Here is a 23383-nt window from a genome sequence, read left to right as displayed (position 1 = left end):
CATAGGCTCCGATCCCCATCCTGGGTTATCCTGGTAGCCTCTCTCGAACCCCCGACCCCATCCAAGTCTCATGCGGACCCAACAAACCTTTTTGTTGGCATTACAATAGAAAGGAGATTGTTGGCATTTCAATAAGGATATTGAGAAGGTTGTTGGAGATTATTGATATAACTGAAGAAGGATGATTATTGTCTTTATAATATTATTTTGTCATTGATGTCAAGAAATTGATTTTCTGATTCAGTATGATGTTGCCGTATCTTGAGAAGTATGTATTGAGGAGTGTTAAGAGGTCGGTAAGTGACATGGAAAGGATGTGATAATAAAGGGGAGAAATAAGTTATTCAATGGGCAACTATTACCGAGTTAGACAATGACGAGATCATGTTGTTTTGATTGTTTTGATATCCTACATATGTTGCTGATTATAAGTTTAATACTGTACCATGTCACCAAGCAAAGAACCTAGTCGGTAAACCCTAAGGAACCTAGTCAGTAAACCCTAAGGTTATCGATATTAGTTAATGAAGGCGGAATGTCTACCGAGTAAAGTTTAGTATTTATCGAGTAACAACCGAGTTATAATAGATCACATTGGATGGATAAAAGCATTATTTAATGAAGGATGCTGATGAGCTGGAGATGAATAAATGATTGGTATGCCACACAGAAGTTTGTTAAAGATCTACGGCAATGGAAAATCAAGAGGAAGATCTACAACACAAATTGAACCGCAATAACCTAGCACAAGTTCCTAGGAAGGTATGCAAGTTCCAAGGCGAGGTAAAACATTTTTTAGATTGAAGGATACATTGAACCTAGTCAAGATTGAAGATCAGATGGCTAAGATTGATCATGGGAAATGTGATCAAGGAGATTCAACGGTTATAAATTGTTTATAAATAAGGAATTGTTGATAAACAATGTATGCGGACAAATGTATGCACAGTGATGCTACAGGATTGTTTACCGAGCTCAGAAGCTTGAAGATTTGATTGAAGAACAGATTGAGAAGCCCAACAAGCCCAACAAGGGACTAGATAAGTCTTATGACAAGATTGTTTTGAGCAAATAAGAATCTGCTTTAGCATTTTAGATGTGAAGTTGCAGATATATTTTTATTACTGTTATTTTGTAAAGTGACAGAAAATCTCTTAACCGAGTGGACCTAATAGTCTTATTTGTAAATCCTCTAGCAAGGTAACATTCTAAATGAGTGTTTGAAATCCTTTGACAAGGTCACTTCCAACAAAGTGAAGATCCTAACAGATCTGAGGGAAATCCCTTAACCGGGTCACATCTAGCAATGTGTTTGTAATCTTTAACAGGATTTGCTTTTAACCGAGCATACTTTAGAAGGGTATATTTCTTAGTGGGTCCGAAATCCCACAGTGGTTTTTCCCTATTTGGGTTTCCACGTTAAATCTGGTGTTACACGTGTTATGATGATTATGTGTTCATAAGTTTGAATGTTTTACAGTTTTGGTTATATATTGCTGAAGTATAAGTTACCGAGGTTGAATTTGTTGATTTTATGGAAGATTAAGTTTGTATGATTCACCCCCCCCCTCTCATCTTGTTAGTTATTGGCATCGAAACTTTACAATCGACATTAGAACTTTACACTTTCGTGAGGACATGGTTGTTGGTTTTTCCATTCCAGGCCTTCCCACTGCATCTTGAGTCTGTACAAGCACTCAACCATGAGTGAGGTACAATTAATCTTAATTAGTGTTTAAGCTACCCAAACCCCCTAATATATTATTAGGTTATCACTTAATTATCCAACTTCCGAGGAGTTTATCCTGTCAACCACTTTGGGCTCGACCCCCACTCAGAAGCCACTCTTCCTTATGCCATTACAAAAACCCAAAAGAACTCCAAGGCAAAAACATAAAAACCAACCATACACAAGGAGTTCAAACGCCACTGAAGAATACACTTGGTCACACAAACCCTACCATCTAGGTTTAACCAACTGGAGGTAATATAACACAATTCAATCTACTCACAAGAAGACCGTAAAAGGGAAAGAGCGTGAAAAAGACAATCCAACATATAACCAATTAATTTACATGATGACTTGCTTACAAAGCCAAACATATATGCAACAAAACCATTATTTACATTTGAATAAAGATTGGTTTTTCCATCTAGATCATATTGACCAAGTTTACTATAATTTATAAATTTCGATTTAAATCAATTTCTTCAATAATTTCTAAAAACAATATAATCTTCCAATCCATATTCACTAACATCAATTTAAAATTTCTAAAACAACAATAGATAAATTTAGTCACACACACACACACACACACACACACACAGATATATATATATATATATATATATATATATATATATATATATATAATATTTTAATTTTGATAATTTAAAAAGCAAAATTAACTGATATTCAAACTTAAATTAAATATTAATTTTGTTGGGCCCATGCAAGGCAAGGGAGGGCATGGATTGTGGTAGTGCCATGACACCCACAGTCGTGGGTTCCCATATGGGCACCCACGTTGTGGTAGTGCCATGACATCCATAGCCGTGGGTTCCCCTATGGGCACCCACGCTGTGGTAGTGCCATGGCACCCATAGTCGTGGGTTCCCATATGGGCGCCCACGGGGCAAATATTAAATGCCCCAAACAATAATAAAAATAAATAAATAAAAGAACAACAACAAATAAAAATGACCTTCCCCAATCGGTAATAAATAGAAAATTTTACTTTCTTTCTAAGCATTTTTAAAACAAAATTTTAAAAATAAATTTAAACAAAACACAATTGTATATACACAACACACAACAATTTCTTCTGGTAACTTGTTTTTTTATCAACAACCATAGCAGATTCAAATTTCCCCTTTTTTTCCATTCACAACATAAGCACTAATTTTTGAAATTTCAAATTCCCAACCCAAATTTTATTGCTCTACATTTCTGAGACTCTCATGGAGAAATAAAAACAAACTAAACAGAGAATTTACATTTCCAAAATAAACTACAACCATTTACTTCTTTCCTATAAGATTCTACAATAGATTTTCTCTACTAAACATGCACACAAAAATCACAGAGATTTCTTAAACAACAGTAACATTCAAAAATAGAGATTCAAAAACCAACCTTAAATGCTCTTTTGGAAGAGAATTGAAGAGTCTTTCCAAACTTTTCACCAAACTAAACCCCTTCAAAAATTTCTTCAACACCTCCAGCAAAATCCACATTCAACAGCAGAGAGCCAATTTCCCAAAATGAAAGAACTCCCTATTTTGGAAAAATCCCCAAATATAAGGATTTTTACCCAAAAATATCTTTTAGGGCAAAATTCTTTTCCTTATGAAAATTGAAATTGAATTTCTTTCTTTCAATTAATAACCTTCGTATTTTTTTAAATTTAAAAACTCAAATTTCCTCACACAAATAAAAGTCATTTAGATATGTTAATTTTTAGTTGAAATAACTTTTCTCAAATAAACAAGACACAATATAAATCTACTATATGATATATACTAAAACAATTAATTTAAATAACCAACCTAGAATGCTTGATTTATTTTTTTAACCATAAAAAGTGCCCATATTAATTCATCCTTAATTTAATTTATAAATGCAATACACATTAATTATTAATAACCATAACATATTAATAATAATTTCACAGTAAATAACACTAGAAGAAAATTAATAAAGTCACACAACACATAACACACCTGTGAGATTTTGCCAAGATCAAGAGCTCAATGAAAAGTACAATAGAGAGACAAAATATTGATATGAATAAACTGTATTCTATCAAGATGAAAATACTGATAAACTAGATCATCAAAAGTTCCAATTGTTACATACAATGAATATGAGCCTGCTTATATAGGCAAGGCTATATGGATATGTGAGCACACAAACATGACATGTGGTTCAATGAGAAACAAGGGTAGGTAGGAAATAGGTGTGGTAGGTAGGAGAAACAATATAATATTCCACATGAGGTGGATCACCCACCGAATGTGGAATGTAACAACAAGATAAGACCACAAAAGGTGGAAATTCTCCTACACACACTATCCCAATGTGGCACAAACACCCAAGTGTCTCATACCCAAACTACTATGATATGCATATACCTAAGTAAACTTAAGTAAGTGTAAAAATATCCAACATGAATAATTAATTACACCAACAAGACCAACTCATCTAAACAAAATTAAGATTGACTCGCATACCAACATAGGAAAGGTTAACAAAAGACTTACAATGCTCACTATCGAGCAAGGCTAGGGATGATATTTAGGGCCTTAAGACTATCTCCTCCACTTCCATTGGGTTAATTAGGTATGCTCAGACTTGTGGAGCCAGGTGGAGTTAGTACCTTGTACCTGCAATTTTTGCATCATCGAACCTCGGTAAACACACCGGTGAAGGAGAATCGTGACTTTTCGTGTCTCACCGAAGTGAGTGATGGAAAATCATCTCCTCGCACCCCATACAAACTCCACAAATACATGAAGACAAATACATAATGCAACTCATACAAAAGGTAAATGTGTTAGTCCATGGTCAATAACACATAAATAAAGTTAACATCTAATCATTTATAAGGAAATAATGCATAATCAACATTCACTAAATCACACATCAAAGCATAGTCCATAATAGCATAATATCTGAATAAAAGCAACACCACATAGTGTATCCACAAAAACCACTGAAAAGTTAACCATGGTCAAAAGAGTATCGAAAAAGTCTGATAAAGGGAGGGGTACTACATCTTGATCTGGGATTTTGAAGCCACGAGCTTAGTAGGTGGGATGCGCTAAAAATTAATTATCTTAAATTCAAACATTATGGTGGGAGGGTAAAAGTCTTGAGGGTGTCCCATTAGTTGACAAACTATGGGCATTATTTGTGAATAAATTTTCAACTTGATCTCTTAAAGACCCTAAGCTCAAGGCGATCCATCTAGTTGTGGATGTCCTCATTAATTTTGTGTTAATTAAGGTAGGATTTAGGATGACAAAAGGTGGAGTTTACACATAAAATGGGACTAAGCACAACATTTAATGGTTTAATAAGGGGAAGGGAGATAAATCAATGATAAATTAAATGTGGGATTTAGACATGAGATGAGGATATAAAAAATAAAGGGAATAATAAGAACTCTAAACAAATCCATGAGGGCAACATAGGAAAGGGGATACAAACGGTTAGGGTTGAAATACAGGCTATCCAAAAGGAGTAAAAAAACACAAGGCACACACATTGGGTAAAGGCTAAAATGGACATAAAAGTGTAATAAGGAAGTTATATGGTATGCAATTTTTTTATTACACTTGATACAATCTTGTGTGAAGTTGAGATCATTCCCTAGCCTTCCACCCCTTTATATGCACACATTTCCCCATAAATTTAGCTACCCTTTACATGCCCACATACTTGTACATTTGTATTGTCCTTACATTCACTTATACAACTACCTTTGCATAGTTAGTCACTTGGATTTGATTGTTTACTCACTTTGGGACATTCCAACAATTTCAAGGATGATCTCATGGTAACAGACATCTCCCCTTCATTTCCATAACTCAAATCCAAAATTTGCCTTATTGGCTCCATTCACCTTCTCATCTTGATCCAACTAAACACACATTTCACAAACTTCGACACTACACACATTTCACAAACTTCGACACTATGTGCTAGTATTTAAAGAGATTTAATAATCTTCATTTCACATCCATCATCTCTCAAGCATTCCCTCTCATCCTAAAGCATCATTAGAGTAATCATAACGACACACTTAGATTTGATGTAATAAAAATGAGTAACAAATATACACACATCATCTTAGGAGGCATGCTTGATGTCTTCAAATCTTTGTACTCCTTTTTGAAGGTTGATCTAAGACAACTAATCTCTTTGTTAATTTTTTTTGTTAAAACACTCACACCATTACATTCTGTCATTTCTTACCATTATAAAATACATCTTAAGATTAATAAAAAAATAAAAGTTTTTGTGTTAAACACACTCACGCTATTACACTCCACCCCTTATTTCCATTGTAGAATACCCCTCCACATTAATTAATTGAAGACATCACTTAATTAACCTAGGTGAACCCTAAGAAAATAGTTTATTTTCCATTATACATGCAGGTCCATGAGAGGTGATATTTTGGGCAACACAGAAAAACGGAAAAGAAAAAGAAAAAAAGGAATTCTATGTCTCCGAAGCCTTGTTATCGTTCCCGATTTTTAGTGAAGTACATTGAGAGCGAAGCCATAATTAACTTACCTCTTCCTCCCCACTTGAAAACACCTTACGAGCGTTAGGATTATAATTACAACTCCAGATTATTCCAGTCAAATATAAAGCGGCGAGGGTACTCAAAACCCCAAGGAGGAGAGATTGAACATACCAACCCCACTGCACAAACAAATACATTTTTTACAGATTCTCATTCTGGTAAGCTTTCTCTTCTCTTTAATTTCTTAAATCTTCTCCCGTTAACGCTATCGATATAAATTGTTATTGTTTTTTTTATTGTTATTAGTATTTCACCAAAACCCTGAACCCTTCGAGATTCGATGCTGGCACTACTTCTGTTAATCGACGCTTGTAAATTTTGCCATCTTGTAAAAATCTTTTTTGTACACACTAATCGGAACGGCCGCAGAATAAAGTAGGGTTTCGACCTTGAACAATATATTTAGGTTCTTTCTTTACCCCTTCCATGCGCTAATAGACAAGGGCTTTATACTTTGTGTACTCGTGTGGAATGAATGGGCTTCAAAGTCTGTTTCTATTTAGGTCTGGCCAAGTAAGTGGTGCTTTGAGCAGAAAGAACGCTTTGTCAAATTAGATAAACAAATGTTGAATTTCATATGTGGGAAAATCGTATCTTTTTGCCTTATAAAAATAGAATGTTTTGGCTTTGCAACGGTTTTATTTATACCTCAATTAGGGGAATTTTATTACTGGGGGGATTTATCCAAGCATTCACCTTGTTCATAACTCTATTTTCTGCTATCTGTTTTTGTCTTATCAGAACTTTTATTTTACATTTCGATTTGGTTTTGTTTTACGTGGCATTGGTTTTGAAGTGGTATTCCCAGTTATTAGGGTATTGGAGTGGTTCTGCTAGTTTTGGTTTGATCAAGCACTGAGCTTCACATTTTTCTTATTATCATTCCTAGTGGCAACTTAGAGATAGTCAGTAGTTCATTCAAATTTTCAAATACTGTTTCTAGTTTCTACCAAAGCCTAAAATGTTATTTGTTTTGTCTTTGCTTTTTGGGCTTTCGTCTACTTTACCTTGCTATGAAGCGAAAATAATGGTTTGTTTATAGGTGGTTCACTGATTTATTTGTCCATATGAATTTTGGACAAATTTAGAAGTTTGAAATATTTTAAGCCTATTTTTTTTGCACATTCTTATAGAAATATAAAGCACTTTTTTGATTTTACGGGTACATATCAAGGGCCTGGGCCATTATCTAAATCTCCAAGGTGACATAATATTTGGATTATGAGTTTTGAATCGTGAAATTCCATGCAGGTTGTTTGTTGGTAGTCTTTTGTGAAGTCACAGAAAATGAAGCCGAGGAAAAATCCAAGGGTCTTTATGGACATTTCAGTTGACGGGGAGCGGGAAGGAACCATTGTTTTTGAGGTAATGCTGTCATGGTTTTTTGGAATGGTAGTGTTTTGTTAAATGCCAAAGCAACTGGGATTTTGTTAATGCATTGTCAAAGCTGTATGCCAATACTTTGGTATGCACAATAGTTGAATTCGTCTCGTGTTGACAGTAGCAGATCTGCTATTGATGAAATAGATGAAACACATCTATGTTTGGAATTTCTCTTACTCTGATCTCTTCAACGCTAGGATTCTCTTTTAAGCTGGATATCTTGTTTTATTCATACATGCATCTCTAATTTGTTTCCACATACACATACTTAATTCATAGGCATCTGATTTATCATTTTTTTTGTGCTGCATCCAGATATTGCCTGAATACAACAGTGCAGTATCCAGGCAATATTAACTATAGGAACAATCATATCTGGGCCATATGTAGGTTGTACCTAGTCACATACCTAACGGCTCTAGGTTAAAAAAGTATTTTTTTTTTATATCTAATTGCTAATCTACTAAGTTTTTATTTAGCTGGAATAAATACTATATTTGTTTTTGGTCAACTCATTAATACACATGGAAATTTATCATTTCTAAAGCAAATTCTGATATGCAATAAAGGATGAATCGGAGACCAAGGTCTTTCTGTAGTAGTATTCTTTAGGAATGATTTATGTGTTAATGTTGGGTCAATTTTGGTAAGCCAGTAATTATTGCATCTAGGTGTGTCTTGCAGGGTGGAGCATGGGAACTTTCTGAACCCTGCACTTTTAGATATCACAATAAATGTAGCAAGATGAGGTAGAGAATAATGGGAAGAAGAATATCAATGAGATAATATAAGATGAAAGTCTAGAAAATGGATAAGAACATAAATGTTCAAAATGAATACCACTTCGAATAAAATATTCTCCACAGGCATATTTCATCAACATGAGTAACAAGATGTTAAAAAAATAAGTATGGATTCGTAGATTGGGAAACAGATGCTCAAAGCTAAACATAAAGAGTGCGTTTGTTTAAAATTTAAATATATACACACACATGGATGTATCCGCACCATACCATATCGTGGGATTCTGAAAAAATTCATATGCTCCTACATATAACCTGGTTCATATGTCACCAAACTATAGTTACAACTTGGTATTCTAAATAAAAAATGAGAAACTTTAAAGGAACAAAAAATCTTTAGGATGGATGTAAATTCCTAAAAGTATATTTTTTCAGTAAGCTTCAAATCTTATTTGACTTGACAGGATGTAGACAAGCGCTTCGGTTTGTGAGTGGAGGTGAAGTTGCCTTTGTTTCTCTTTGTGATATTGATCTCCGTTTGCTAGGATTCCACTACTGCTCTTTTAGAAAGGAGCTTGGAGCTCTACATGTGAGCTTGTAGCTCAGCACATGGACATTCAAGCTGCCTTGGAGAGCTTATATCACCAGCTTTGGGTTTACATAAATCATTAGACATCATGATATATTAGTTTGAATGTCATTTGATGTATGAATTCAAAGCTTGCAATTTCATCCATGTTTCCCTATCAAATTGCATGTGGGCTGGTTGGGATCTTTCTCTGTCAAAGTCTGATATGTGCTCTTTTGTTTAAGAATAATTCTTCGAATTTTAGATGTAGGCTTGATTAAGATGGTTAAGAATGATTCTTTGAATGATCTATGCTTGATGAAGATGTTTAAGAATGATATATGCTTGATGAAAATATGCTTTGCCTGTGGAAGAATTTTCTAATTATGTTGTTGGAGAAGCAGCTTTTTGCAGATATTGTTCCTAAGACAGCAGAAAATTTCAGAGCACTCTGCACAGGTAATAGACCCTTGCTAAATATGCATATTTTGTTTGTTACATCTTTTCGTCTGACAGTTTTGCTATATTGTGCAGGGTTGAATGGCCTTTGTGCTATCCTAACCTTGCCAATTTTTTTTCTTACATTATGACATCGAATTAAGCTGTAAATTGAACAATGATGCTGCAATTTCACCCCTGATGATGTTAAATATTTATTCTTACTATCTATACAGGAGAAAAAGGTATTGGGCGAACAACCAAAAAACCTTTACATTACAAAGGATCAATTTTTCATCGGATAATTAAAGGCTTTATAGCTCAGGTATATTCCTGTTTTTTCACTAGATCTTTCAGATAGTGCACTAGTAATTTGTTCTTCTTCCCTACAAGAGTAGTTCTGCTATTTAATTTTGTTTTGAATGTTATATGTTCTCGTCTTTACTATTATTCTATACTCTTTGATTAATGGGGCAGTTTTTTATTGGATCTTTGTGGCTGTTGCCCTACTGTTTTTTCTCTACAAAGGTGCTGGCCATCAGAGTCCGATTTGTTCCTTTTCTTTGTGCCTCTTTGAGTAGTGTCTAGTTTGGATTTATTAATTCGCGTTTCAAATTTTTTGTGAGTTTATAAGGTCTTTATTTAACTGGATTCTAGTACATCTGTGGTGATTTTTTTGTTTCCTTCAAAATTTACTTGGAGAGGCCTTAGGCACTTAAATAAGTATGTTGTGTGTGGCAATTACAATTGATTGTTTTTTTCCACGTGTGAATATCAATGCGATTTCTTTCTCAAGATTAAACTTGCAACATTGTTTTGTGTATTACTTACACATTTAAGGTCATTTGTAGGCATTTCTGGATATGCTTGACATGAGTTTTGATATTAAAATACAAATAGCTTCCCTTCTTCTTTTGTATACATATTAAAATATTGTGCTACTTCCAATATTTAAAGTATCAACAGGTTAAAATGTAAGTTTGAGTTGATGAGTTGTTTGCTTTGACTCTTTGAGTATTTTGTGAATTGTGAAGTTATGTCATATGGTTTTTCTAGCTCTTTTATAACTAACTAACCATCTTTCTTTTTCTTCTTCAATAACAGGGAGGCGACTTTTCAAAGAAAGATGGTAAACACTTGCACTTCACTCTTATTTGCTTACTTAATAGCTGGTGTATCTCTTAAGTCTCATGTTAAAACATACTCCCTGTAAATCGAAAAACCGTCCCCTTTCCTTATTCTAGATTGGGATGCTTGCAGGGCTGTTGAATGCAAAGATAATACTCCTATGATTTCAGGTTTGAGTGCCCTATTCTACGAAGTGCATGTACATGCGATAACTGTAGGCACTTTACCTAGAGTTATGTGTTAAACTTTTCTAAAATATCTCTATGGGTATATGAAGACCCCCATGGAGCCCTATGCTTTTGTAAGCAGCCCTTTTTTTATTAATGATTCTTAATGTAGTACAAATTTACTTAAAACTTGAACTCTTGAGATAACAACTACCTAATGATAAATTGTAGCTATCTTATAATTCTTAAGAATGCTACAGGCATTCAGTCTATTGAGAATTCAAAGTGTCTAGTTAAAACCATATGCATGGCTATCTGTTAGTGTTTTGTATCCCTTAATGCTACATTTATTAATATAAATGTGTTTGTATGTAGGTATATTCTTCTGTTTGGTTTCCTCCAACAGTTAGTATGAAATTTAAACTTTTTAGGTTAATGACTTTGTATAAAACATAGACAAGTCATATTGTTTGGGAATCATGTCTGAAAAAAATAGTTGTAGAAAAAAGAGACAAGTAAAGAGGGATCATAGAGTAATAGGCTCTAGTCTGCATCAGAGTGAAGAGCACACTGTTGAATAATCTGGGTACAGCAGGATACTTCTCTTAGTTGTGTTCCTATGATTCAAGTCTGATTACACTCACATGAAGAAAGAAACTGGTAATGTGCATCTGCCCTGTAGAGAACAATGAATGTAATATGTTCTCAGCAGCTGTGTTGTATGCCAGGTCTGTGTGTTGGACTTATAACATCCAGTTCAACTGGATTGCCCATGCTTAATACACCACAATGCTTAATGCTTGATATGTTCTTGTATATTCAGTCAAAATACAATATACAGATGATTTTTTCTTATTCAGCCATTTTAAATTTTACATTTGCTCTCTAAGATTCATGTCCTGAGCTGATTCAATCTATATTATGGTTATTTAATGTTTCTACATCTTTAGATAAAGTACATATAATAATAAAACATTTGGCATCTTTTTGCACTGTTGACAATATTTTATTGTTTGTTCTATACAAGTCAACATTTTCCCCTCATAACTAGGTTCCTGATACAATTGGACCATTTCATAGCTTTCATCTGTATATATAGTTGGATTCACTGTGTTTGATCAGAGCAGCTCAGATGCATTTACATGTTTAAACATAAAAGAATCAGGTATATCACTGCATAGAGTATGCCAGAAGGGGTTTGATACATAAATCAAAATATGTACTGATACAGCTTAAAGTACTCTGAAATTGGTTTATGTGCTTCCTGATGTGGTTTAGTTTTGAGACAGTAAACTGTGAAGATATTGTTGCTTCTTTTTTGATTTTTCAAAGAGCAATTTGTTATTTCAGACAAAAGATTTGGAGTAGACTCGAGAGTTTTTCAACATCCACGTGTAACTATGTGATTTTATCTAAATGCAAGTTGCACTATCTTTGTCTTGTAGACAAACTAAGTAGATGTGAAAAGGTCCACGATAGATCCTTTGCTGTTTGATGTCTTGCGTAAGACAAATGGGGCAGACTTCCTTCAAAAAATATGCACAAGAATAGATTCCAGGCACTCAATTGTAACTTATTATCATTGATAATAACAAATATGATGTAGCTGGCGAATTTCCTTCTTTTTTTCCATCTATGTTTTAATTAAAATATGTAGTAAAGAATGGCTGTTAAAGTTTCTATGCTAACTTGATTACAATCTCTTCTTAGCAAGATAAGAGAGCCTTGCACAAATTTTTTCATGAGCAAAAATAGTTTATGTTGTCATTATCTTTATTGTATTTTCTTACATGTTATTCAATATTTAGACATTCTTCTATTCATCATTGAGTGCAAAATTTAACATTTGATAGGAGATTTGATTCCAACTCTTCATTTGTGCAGCTGTAACTAGTCTGTACGTATTGATCCTCTTATACAAAATAGAATTTTTTCAATACAAAAAGAGTGTAATATCGCTTAGAAATTTTTGTGTCTACTAAGTGCTTTGGAGATTAGCAGTGAGACTTATGTATTAAGCAGTCAAAATGTGGCGGTTTTGGTAATATGGTATTATTATTCAGGGATCCAATACTCTCTGAAGTCAAATTGAGACTTGTGACATAAAAATGAAATATGTGTGACCCAAAGTTACATTTTAATATTTTGTTGAAATTTATTTATTATTGCATTTGAGCAAAACTGAAAGGTGGCTTGTTATTATGGCTTCTCTGCCTCCTAAGTATGGTAATTTTCTAGGACTGCTGTCTGCCGAATTTATTATTATGGCATTTATTACTTTCATGTAGTTATCAGTGACTACATGCCAAAATTTCAAAATACGCTTGAAGTTGACCATCAATGGTCTTAATCCATAACAACGATGGACTTACAGTAAGTTACTGTTGTAGTTAGTTTATCTCTTTGTACAAGAAGTTGAAAGCTCTTGGAAGTTGCTTGTTTGGCAATCCATTTAATTCAATATTGGAGGCTTAAAACATTCTGTTCACATGCCATTTTCTAGGTCACATGCAGGTTAGTGTAGGTCCTTATATCACCTAGACTCGAGTTATCATAATGTTTCATGCTTATTATTTGTAAATATAACGGTGATGCTAAGAAATTTGCATCTTAATGTCTGTCAGGTTCAGCCTTAATTTTGATGGGACTTTTTGTCATTTTGTCAGTTCCAAATATTCTATGTTCCATGATGATGGGGTGTTCCCACCTCTTGGTCCCTTGTTCTCTGTACCTGCTATCATGTCAATATCCTATTTAAATGTCTTTTGATGATTTTGGATGAACTTCTAGTCTTCTAGGCTTTTCCTTTCTATATTCTGTTGTTTCCCATACCCCACAAAATGGGACTCAGTGGAATATAGCAAAAATCTCTCTTAGTTTTGAGACATCAAAGTTTCTTAAGCATAATTATGATTCGATAGTTAAACATTTTTATGACTTTGGAACTGGATTGGGGTATATCTTCAGACTTAAGCATTGTAGCATGCAAATGTTGGATCAGTTTTCTTGTTTTTCCTTAGATGACATGATTTGCAGATATATATCTGTTTGTTGTTTTTTGGCACTGTCAATATAGACATTTGACCATAGACTTCACTCCTTATCTACAATCTCCTTTCTTTGCTTCTTATTGTTATAAACCATTGGCAGGCTAGGTAGTAGCTAAGGTGATGTTTTGATTTTGTAGAAAGTTATATATTGTATGTACTAGAGCATGGTCAATAGGCTTTTGACTGTGGATGATGAATCACAGAGTGTGATTCGAAACATTAATGCTAAAAATTGGCTCACACAATCGAATCCAGAAGCAACAAATGAATAATATAATGGATTGTGGAAATCTCATAGCTTTAATTTGACCATGGAGTCAATTGAATATCTAGCATTTTATTTGCTTGTTATTGTTTATCTCACTGGTGAGCTATTATGCTAGGAACCAAAGTTCCCAGGCTCGGACTCAGCAAGGCCAACTCGACTCGTGACTCGGCTATGACTTGGCAAAATAAAAAAAACCCTTGAAATTTAGACATTTTTAACGATTTAAAACTTGTTTCATGCACCCATTATTGAATAAAGCTTAAAGACACTATAGCATCATCAAATAGAAGCTCTAGCTCATCCTCAGTCTCAGCCTCAGAGTAGTCTGTCTGCCTCCTACAAAGGCGTCTAAGGTAGGTCCTGGATGACTGAGTAGCCATAGTCTCCGCCTGTGAGGTGCCACAATGATCAACATCAGTTGTGCCTGTGCCGGATCGTGCTCTATCCTCCTCTGCCATAGCCACAGCCTCAGCCCCTCTGTCTGCCATGTCTGACATGCCGCGGCGCGAGTCTTGGAGCTCGGACTTGGCGAGTTTTACCATGACTCGCTGAGTCCGAATCACGAGTTGTCAAAACTCGCCGAGCTTGGCTCGACTTGCCAACTCGGCAAACTCGCCTGACTCGCGGCGAGTTTTGATACTCTGCTAGGAACATTCCCACCACTTCTCCAATTTGAAGCTCACATTGGAATGAGGTGCGGACTTGAAACATGGAGAGGAATACATTTTGTAACCATGTTTTAATTTTATAATTCAGTACAAATATCAATTAAAGCTAAAATTAATGCTGACAGTCTGGCCTGGAAAAGGGCTCATGGAATGTGCTTGTCAAAAAGATTGTTATATATAGAGACTATGTTTATTGCTTTTGTTGCCTTAAGATGTTTTCTACTACAATTGATTTGAGTTTGCGTGTGATGCAATTTGGTAATAAACTAACCATAATCCCGTGAATGTACTGCTTTCATGTTTGGAGATTGGAATTTGAAATTCAATTGATGACATCAGAGCTTCATATCTAGATCAGTGATGTTGCTGGCCTTGTGACTTATTCCATTATATTGTGTTAGTCAGTTTCTCTTTGCAGAAGAATGTTAAATTTTCTTATAGCTGGTTGTTGGGAATCGGTTATAGTGATTCTAGCTGGCATAAAATATCATATGCAAGTACAAAATAAAGTAGGTTTTTGTATCACCTGGCCTCTAGATATCATACTGACCAATGTTTTATATTTGCAAGCGTTATGGTGATGCTCAGGAATCTCTGTAAGTGCCCATAAGGCACAACTTTAATTTTAATGGGACTGCTTTTTGTCATCTTATAGTTTCCAAAGAAAATATATTCTATTCCATGGTGATGACTTCTCACCTCTTGGTTCCCCGTGCCCACTTTTGTTTCCATGCCATTATTCTATTCAATTAACATTCTAAAAAAATTTACGGGTGCTTCTAGGCATCTCCTATGTGTGTTCTCCCATTTCAACATCCCCCACAAGATAGGACTCACTGGAGCACAGAAAAGTTCTGTCACTTAGTTTTGAAGATGACAGATGAAAGTGCCTTAAAGGTGATTATGACTTTGGAACTAGATTGGGGTATGCTTCCAACTTTGAGTGTTGTAGCATACAAATGTTGGACTACTTGTAAATTTTAATATTTAAACAACTGTTTTAGTATAAATAGTAGCTTAGATGATGTGATTTGTATGGATTAATCTTTTGTATGTATTAGAGTGTAGTCAACCTATACAATTGACTATGGATTGTACCCAGTGTCTTGCTTCTCATGCCGTTGCTTATTATTATTATTTACCGTAGTTGCCAAGAAACTCCATTATTGAAATATTGTCTGTGTACCGGTTTCCATACCCACAATTTCTGGTGACTACATTTATATATAATATAGCTGTCTCCTAATTCATTTGCTCATGTATCTTAATTAATTTGATTGGTGTCCCCGTCCTTGAACCTGTACATGTACTAGTAGCCTTGTGCCTCGTGTTAACTTAGCTATTTAGTGTATGGGCAAGCTGGTATGCTAGCAGCATTATTGTTCACCATGGGGAATATTACTTTTATAAGTATGCCGCGGGTCTAAAATTCTATAAAAAGAATCAATTTAAAGTAAAATTAATGTTGATGGACAGTGGGCTGGCAAAGGGGTTTGAAGAATACCCTTTTCAAAAAAATTGCTACATCTGAAGACAATATTTCCTACTTGCGATTCTCAAAATGTCTTATTACAATCAATTTGATTTTGCATATGATGCAATTCAGCAGTACAGCTAATTATGATCTGTGTTCAAGAAGTGCTTTCATGTATGGAGTTTGGAATTCAAAATTTGTTTGATGATGATATAGCTCTGCATCCAGTGCATTACTGTTGCTAGTCTTGCGATTTTTGTTGTCTTTAGTGTTCGTTTCAAGTTTTCAATTTTCAGAACATAATGTAAAATGTAATGCACTAAAACTAAAGTCATGTCTAAGTCTATTTTGATTACACGTTTGATTGATTTGTATTTTCTAATGTGATTATGTTGGCTTTTTCGTGCACATAAGATTTTTGTCACATTGCTCAAGACAAGTCCACATAAAATATATTTATTTCACTTCAAATCTGCGTGTCATGCAAAGTTTATTTCTTTTTCAACCATCTTTACTCTCTTCATTTTGGATAGGAGTTAGTTATCAACATTTGACTTCTGTACTGGTTAAGCCACACATTGTTTAGTTTTATGATTGCATAAACTGAATTTAATTGACCTTACTTGTATCTGTATGAACTTGGCTTGCGGTTTCTTATGAAGCTTAAGGTCTTCTGGATCTTTTGAGTGTATTCAATGCTAAGAGATTGTCATTCTGAATGATTTCATTGGGTGTCTGTTTCCAGAATTCAGAACAGTTGACATGACTGCAAATATTGTCCTTCCTTTGCAAGGACACTGGTAAGCGATCTGTGTAACTCTTGAGTTTCTTAATTTTGAGTCGGAACAAAGGTTCCACTTCAAATTTGTTATCTTGTGGAAAGATGTTACAAACAACTAATCTTTTCTCTTATTAGAGATAGTTTTGGACACCGTTACAATTAATACAAATTCCTTATTAAGGGGGGATCAGACTTATGTTGCAGACACTCAAGTAGAACTCAAGGTCTTCATGTTTTAATTTTCTGGGCTTACTGTTTTTCCTCCAGCTTTGGAGTGCCATGAATAGCTGCTATTTTCGGTTTTGTTCAGGTCACCAAGAAAGTATCCTGTATTTAATATGAATCTAATTTGTTTTTAAGTTGTATGTTTTAATACTAAATAATTTTATTATGAAGTTATCTCGTTCCCCCTTTTTCTCCAAATGAATTTTTTTAGTAGTGCTGGTTACTTTTCTATTGAATGCATCTTTTTCAGAACAGTATCTGAAAAGCTTGTGAAGCTCTTATTAGCTGATGGTAAATGTAATCTTTATCCTTGTTTGTTGGCCATCTTTTTTCCATGTATGTTTAGCTCTTTTACTTTTGTATAAATGATATAATATTTACAGAACATTTATTGGAAATATGTTGTTTTGTGTTAATGGATATGTGTGCATGAAATTAAAGCTACTTCATTTTTCAAGAGATTATAGGAAGGGTCAATTAAGGATATCTTTCAAATTGCCATTGTGTTATATACTTTTGCTTTGCAGGCAATGCAGTTTTCTCTTTTATAGATTTTACTATAAATGTGGAGCATTTTAGAAATTACCTGAGCATTTTTTAACAAATTCGTGGATGGACAAATGATTGTTTAGTTTGTGCAACTTGATTCTATCATTTTAATTTTTTGTCGGTCAAGAAAATGCTTGGTTTCCTAGGTTGCTCCATATAGTGATGACCATGAGGCAAATTATATTCTGTATGCCTTTTGATTGAAATACTTAGAAAAGGTGCTTGAATATCTGGATAGTATGATTTTTAGTTGACTGGATCTTGTCTTTTATACAGGTACTGGTGGAGAAAGTATTTATGGTGGAAGGTTTGCAGGTTTGTCACCGCCCACTCTGTTATTACTTCTTTGTGAATGTAAATTCAAATTGATAGCATTTTAATTGATTTTTTAATCTTCGCAGATGAGAATTTCCGGTTAAAACATGAAGGCCCCGGAATTCTTTCAATGGCCAATGCGGGTGCAGATACCAATGGATCTCAGTTTTTCATTACTTTTGCTGCAGCACCTCATCTTGATGGGTATTTACTTGTTGCTAAGCCTGTAGTTGGTTGAATTATGTTTTGCTTTCAAAAAGGCACGCTTTGCCTTTTCTTATAAATTCTAGTTTTATTGGAACCTGGGTCTGCTTGTAAACTAATACAATTTTTTATCCTTCAAAAGAACAGGTTGTTGTCTGTTGCACATCAGACAACTGTGTGATTTTTAATAATTGACCTACAAATATTTATAATCTTTTGTAGGCTATTCTCTACAGTGCAGTTCAATTGGTATATATGCTACTGATGGGGTGAGGCTAATATTTGGTTGACAAATGTGGTTCTCTTGCCTCTCCCCATCTTTATCATCTCCTTACTGTCTACTAAGTTCCATTTTCTGATTATCTGCAGCAAGCACGTTGTTTTTGGAAAAGTTATAGAGGGAATGGATGTATTGAAAAAAATTGAGCGCCTGCCTACTGCAGATCGAGGAAGGCCTACTGTTCCAGTTAAAATTATTAATTGTGGTGAAGTGTCAGCTGGCAAGGAGAATGGGGCTGTTGCGAATGATGAAGGTACTTAAATTTTGGTTGTTTGAAATAATATATTACTTGTTACTTGCGTTTTCTCATAAAAGATTTGGTAAGAAGTTTATTTTTAAATTCTACATTTAGTTGTACTGATTTTAAGTTATGGCTATTATTTCTAGATAAAAAGAAAGCAAAGAAGCTGAAGGGAAAAGAAGCTGTGTTAAGTGATGATGATACCCGGAAAATACGTAAACGGAGAAAGCATAGGAAAGTGCGCAAAGACAGAAGAAAAAAGAGGAGACGCCATTATATGTCTGATTCAGATACATCATCTGAAAGTGATTCAGAATCAGATTCTTCCGACAGCGAGACTGATTCATATACCTCATCATCAGATATCAGCTCATCAAGTGAAGATGAGAAAGCAAGGAGAAAGAGGAAGTCATCAAAAAGAAATAGACGTAAACATGCTAAGAGGAAAAAAGACAAGAAGAGGGGGAAACGATACAGTCGCAAAATGAAGAGATCCAGACGGAAGTCCAAATGGTGTGTTTGATTCTCTCATTCTGACATGCATACCAGATGCAGTCTTATTTTTAGATTTGGTTTATGTTGGTATGGGTGTGGGTGTGTATGAAAGAGTAGAAGAGGAAAAAAATAAAACTAAAAGAAACTACTTAAATTCATTTAAAATAAAAAAAAACTACTGAAATACATGTTTGGTGTGGGATATGATTAAGAGTAGAAACAGAAAAAATTAAAACTTAAAGAAGCTGCTTAAATACATTTATATAATACTTACTACTTATATGATGGTTTGAGTTGCAGGACCTCAGATAGTGACTATAGCAGTGACACTGACACTGACAGTGAGAGTTATAGTGAAAGTGATAGTGAGAGTGATAGTGAAAGTGACATCAGTGAGAAAGCAAAAAAATCCAAGACAGTTTCCCGTGCAGTAGATAAGATCCATTCCTCTGGTAAGTGCGTCTCTCCAAGGTGGTAGTTTTGCTTGAATGTTAACCTATTGCATAAAATATGTAATCAGACCTGAACATTTGAAGTTATAGTGTGTGCATGTTCAAAATCTACAATTGAGATATTGCTTTGCTAAATGATCCTGTAGGATTATGCCAATACAGAAACAATGATATTGGTTCATGTAACAGTAGCAATTACATGTGGTAGTTGATTTTAATTTCTAGAAGAGAATGCTTGTGTTCTCCTGTTCAAGATTGTTGTATTCTTTTTAGTTTTCTAGATTGTAGTATCAGCTGCTTCCACTACATTTGAGTAGTGTGTCTTCCCAAATGCTTTGTCTATGTTTTTGTGTGTTCTTTTGCTTTTTATTATTATAGGAGACTGAAGAAGTAATAGCATGTTCAAGCTCTACAGTCGAGATCTTGCTTTTGCTAAATGATCCTGTAGGATTATGCCAATACAGAAACAATGATATTGGTTCATGTAACAGTAGCAATTACCTTTGGTTGTTATTTCAATTGCTAGAAGAGAATGCTTGTGTTCTCTTGTTCAAGATTGTTTTATTCTTTTTAGCTTTCTAGATTGTAGCATCAGCTGCTGCCACTTCATTTGAGTACTGTGTCTTGCCAAATGGTTCGTCTATGTTTTTGTGTATTCTTTTGTTTTTTGCTAATATAGGAGACTTAAGAAGTATCAGTATGTTCAAGATCCACAATCGAGATCATTGCTTTGCTAAATGATCCTTTAGGATTATGCCAATACAGAAACAATGATATTGGTTCATGTAACAATAGCAATTACCTTTGGTAGTTATTTCAATTGCTAGAAGAGAATGCTTGTGTTCTCTTGTTCAAGATTGTTGTATTCTTTTTAGCTTTCTAGATTGTAGCATCAGCTGCTGCCACTACATTTGAGCAGTGTGTCTTGCCAAACGGTTTGTCTATTTTTTTGTGTGTTCTTTTCCTTTTTGTTAATATAGGAGACCGAAGATGTATACTTGGCTAGTTTCAAGATTCCCAAATGCTTCTTTCTACAGATCTAGTTCATGCTAATTTCTAGGTTTTTAGCTTCCTATCATCTGATCGTGGAGGATTTTGCTTTCCTGGCAACTCGTAAGAGCATTTTTATGCTGTTTTAATCATCACTTTGTATCTTAAATAAGTTAATTCCAGGTTGACATTTGCAAGGGGTTCATTTACTAAATGCATTATGAAGTTAATTTGCAGATGCTGCAAAGTATTTCTTCTCTACACTGTTATTATCATATGACCTTTTTTCCTATGCCTATTTGTCAGGAAAGCTCCTTCCATCTCTACCAGCTGATGAAACGCTCGACAAGCAGGTTGTCGAGGAAAAGGCAGTTGTGGTCAAAGATGTTTTGGAAGAAGAGGGTGAGTCGTTCAAAGAGAACCAGGAAAAAGTCAAGGTGATGGATGGTGTTGAAGTTAAAGCAAACAGGAGTCCAGGCTCAAGATCTCCTCAGAGTGACGCTCCAAGCAGATCTAGGTTTGTGTCTTTATTATTTCCTGTCTAAAATGCATAAATTGGTATGGCAATTCTGATATGTTCTGTATTTGTTGATCATGGCATTATCTAAAGCAGCTTGTTCCAATTTTTGCGTTTATTTATTCTGGTGTGTTATTATTTTGCCAAAATCCAGACATTTAAAATAATATATTCAAATATTTGTATCTTATCGCTGGATATTTTGATTTTACCAGGAGTCCCAGCAGGACACCTCCAAAAAGGTTAAGTAGGAGCATGAGTCCTAGGAGGAGTTTGAGTAGGAGCCCGAGCATAAGCCCTCGGAGGAGCTTGAGTAAGAGTCCAAGTATCAGCCATCGGAGGAGCTTGAGTAGGAGCCCCAGTAGAAGTCCTCCAGGGAGTATGAGCAGAAGCCCAAGTGCAAGCCCTCGGAGGAGCCTGAGCAAGAGCCCACCCAGGAGTTTGAGCAGACATTCGAGGCAAAACCCACCTCTGAATCCTCCGAGAAGTCAAAGCAGGAGTCCTAGTAGAAGATTGTCAAAAGGCCTGAGCCGCAGTCCTTTGGTAGAAAAGAGTACAGTACCCCCTCCCAATCTAACTCAGAGTACAGCAAGGAGTCCTAGTGCAGAGGAAACACCTAAACGTGTGAGGAGGGGTCGTGGATTTAGCCAGCGCTATTCTTATGCTCGACGCTATCGCACTCCATCTCCAGAACGTTCGCCTCCAAGGTCTCGATTCCCTGCCAGAAGCATTCCAGATAGGGACAGGTTTGTAATGATTTGTATTTGCCTATTTGAGTGCACCTTCTTGTAAACAATCTCTGACAATCGTTTATTGTTTTGTATTATAGATATGCAAGTTACCGAAGTTACCCTGAACGGTCTCCTCCAAGGCACTACAGAAATCCACCTAGAGGCAGAACTCCTCCAAGGTCAGGCAACATTTTTGTTTGTTAGTATGCTTTTGGTCTAGGGTTTAAAGTCAGTGAACAGGGCCCACAGATAATGTATTAATAAGTTATTTTGAGCATCCTTCTCATATAAGTTATTTGGTAAAGATAATTTGCTGGGTTAGTTTTTGTGGTGTCAGGTGCATTTGTAGCCAACTGGAATAGTTGTTCTTTAAGTTTTCTTAAAAGATTGGACATTATTTCATGAGTAAAATGTAGGTACAGGAGGAGCCGAAGTCGAAGCACAAGTTATAGCCCAGTTAATTATCGTAATCGGAGAAGGAATAGAAGTCCAAGCCGCAGTCATAGTCCTGTAGATGAACGTCCTCGTGTGAGTGATCATTTACGTTCTCGGCTTGGCCCACGGGATTCATATGAAAGTAGAGGGAGAAGGGGTCGATCTCCTTCAAGGAGCAGAAGCTCATCTGTCTCAAAATCATCTGAGAGCTTGGCTACAAACAATCGAGGTGCAGCTGTGAGTGACAAAAACAAGTTAGGACGGTCCCCCAGAAGGCAACAATCTCCAGCTTCTGTTAGCAAGTCAAGGTCAAGAAGCCGAACGCCACCAGGGAATGGAAGTCTTGTCTCTTATGGAGATGGAAGTCCTGATTCACACTCAAAGTGATTATGCTATACTTTACATGGCTTACATCAGATCTCAGAAAACTTTTGATGCATTTGGACTTTTTGCCACTTCAAACTTTTCATGGTAGCATGCTACTGCTGGTTCCAAAAATTCAGAAGTGTAGGAAAATGTTTCATTTTGCTCTTTTGAGTGATTTGGGTTTTTAGGATATTTTTGCATTGTAAGTGTTTTGCCCTTTGGTACTCTGAAATATGATTTGCTTTTTTATTCTGTTCAATATGATTATCACGATTATCACCCACCTTTGTATGATTATTAAGAGAGGCAAAATCATTATATTCAGTATTCTCATTGAACTTGGTTTACTTTTGCTGGCAGTTAGCTTTTTTTCCCCCCTTTATGGCCTAGTTGAATGTTTTGAGTGGTATTACGTTCTTGGGTAGCTTTTTGGGCTCAGCTATCTATTTTAATCCCGATCCTACTAAATCTTGAGGGGATAAATGCCACTGAGTTTATACGACATTCATGTCCCTATTAACTTATGCACCTAGATGTTGCAACCCTTAACAAATAACAAGGTCTTCATTCTCTAGGTCTATTACCACACCATGTT

The 23383-nt window shown here is 35.2% G+C and overlaps 1 protein-coding gene across 3 annotated transcripts; it reads left to right on the top strand.

The window, feature by feature from the left end:
• Positions 1-6192: 6192 nt before the first annotated feature.
• Positions 6193-23047, top strand: LOC131061654 (peptidyl-prolyl cis-trans isomerase CYP63). Of its 3 annotated transcripts, XM_057995451.2 has the most exons (14): positions 6193-6478; positions 7572-7685; positions 9419-9473; positions 9689-9777; positions 10557-10581; positions 18039-18077; positions 18164-18281; positions 18651-18814; positions 18949-19315; positions 19598-19749; positions 21046-21256; positions 21472-22002; positions 22086-22166; positions 22404-23047. In XM_057995451.2, exons 2-14 carry the CDS (start codon positions 7608-7610, stop codon positions 22807-22809), a joined length of 2316 nt encoding a protein of 771 aa, XP_057851434.2. In that variant the 5' UTR covers positions 6193-6478; positions 7572-7607; the 3' UTR covers positions 22810-23047. The 3 variants fall into 3 exon arrangements, with proteins under 3 accessions (XP_057851434.2, XP_057851435.2, XP_057851436.2); XM_057995452.2 differs by lacking the exons at positions 6193-6478; positions 7572-7685; positions 9419-9473; positions 9689-9777; positions 10557-10581 and adding an exon at positions 10726-10750; XM_057995453.2 differs by lacking the exons at positions 6193-6478; positions 7572-7685; positions 9419-9473; positions 9689-9777; positions 10557-10581 and adding an exon at positions 16964-17007.
• Positions 23048-23383: the final 336 nt, after the last annotated feature.

Source organism: Cryptomeria japonica, chromosome 7, assembly GCF_030272615.1.
Source record: "Cryptomeria japonica chromosome 7, Sugi_1.0, whole genome shotgun sequence".
Lineage (NCBI taxonomy): Eukaryota > Viridiplantae > Streptophyta > Pinopsida > Cupressales > Cupressaceae > Cryptomeria > Cryptomeria japonica.
The sequence above is the reverse complement of the archived record's forward strand: the minus strand, read 5'-3'. Positions and strand labels throughout refer to the sequence as shown.

What these genes read in the sequence shown, in the direction of transcription:
- LOC131061654 (XM_057995451.2), top strand. Translation starts at nt 7,608, where the DNA reads ATGAAGCCGAGGAAAAATCCAAGGGTCTTTATGGACATTTCAGTTGAC. An exon ending in AAGGAACCATTGTTTTTGAG is followed by an intron (nt 7,686 to 9,418) that starts GTAATGCTGTCA and finishes TTGGAGAAGCAG; the next exon opens with CTTTTTGCAGATATTGTTCC. An exon ending in TTTCAGAGCACTCTGCACAG is followed by an intron (nt 9,474 to 9,688) that starts GTAATAGACCCT and finishes CTATCTATACAG; the next exon opens with GAGAAAAAGGTATTGGGCGA.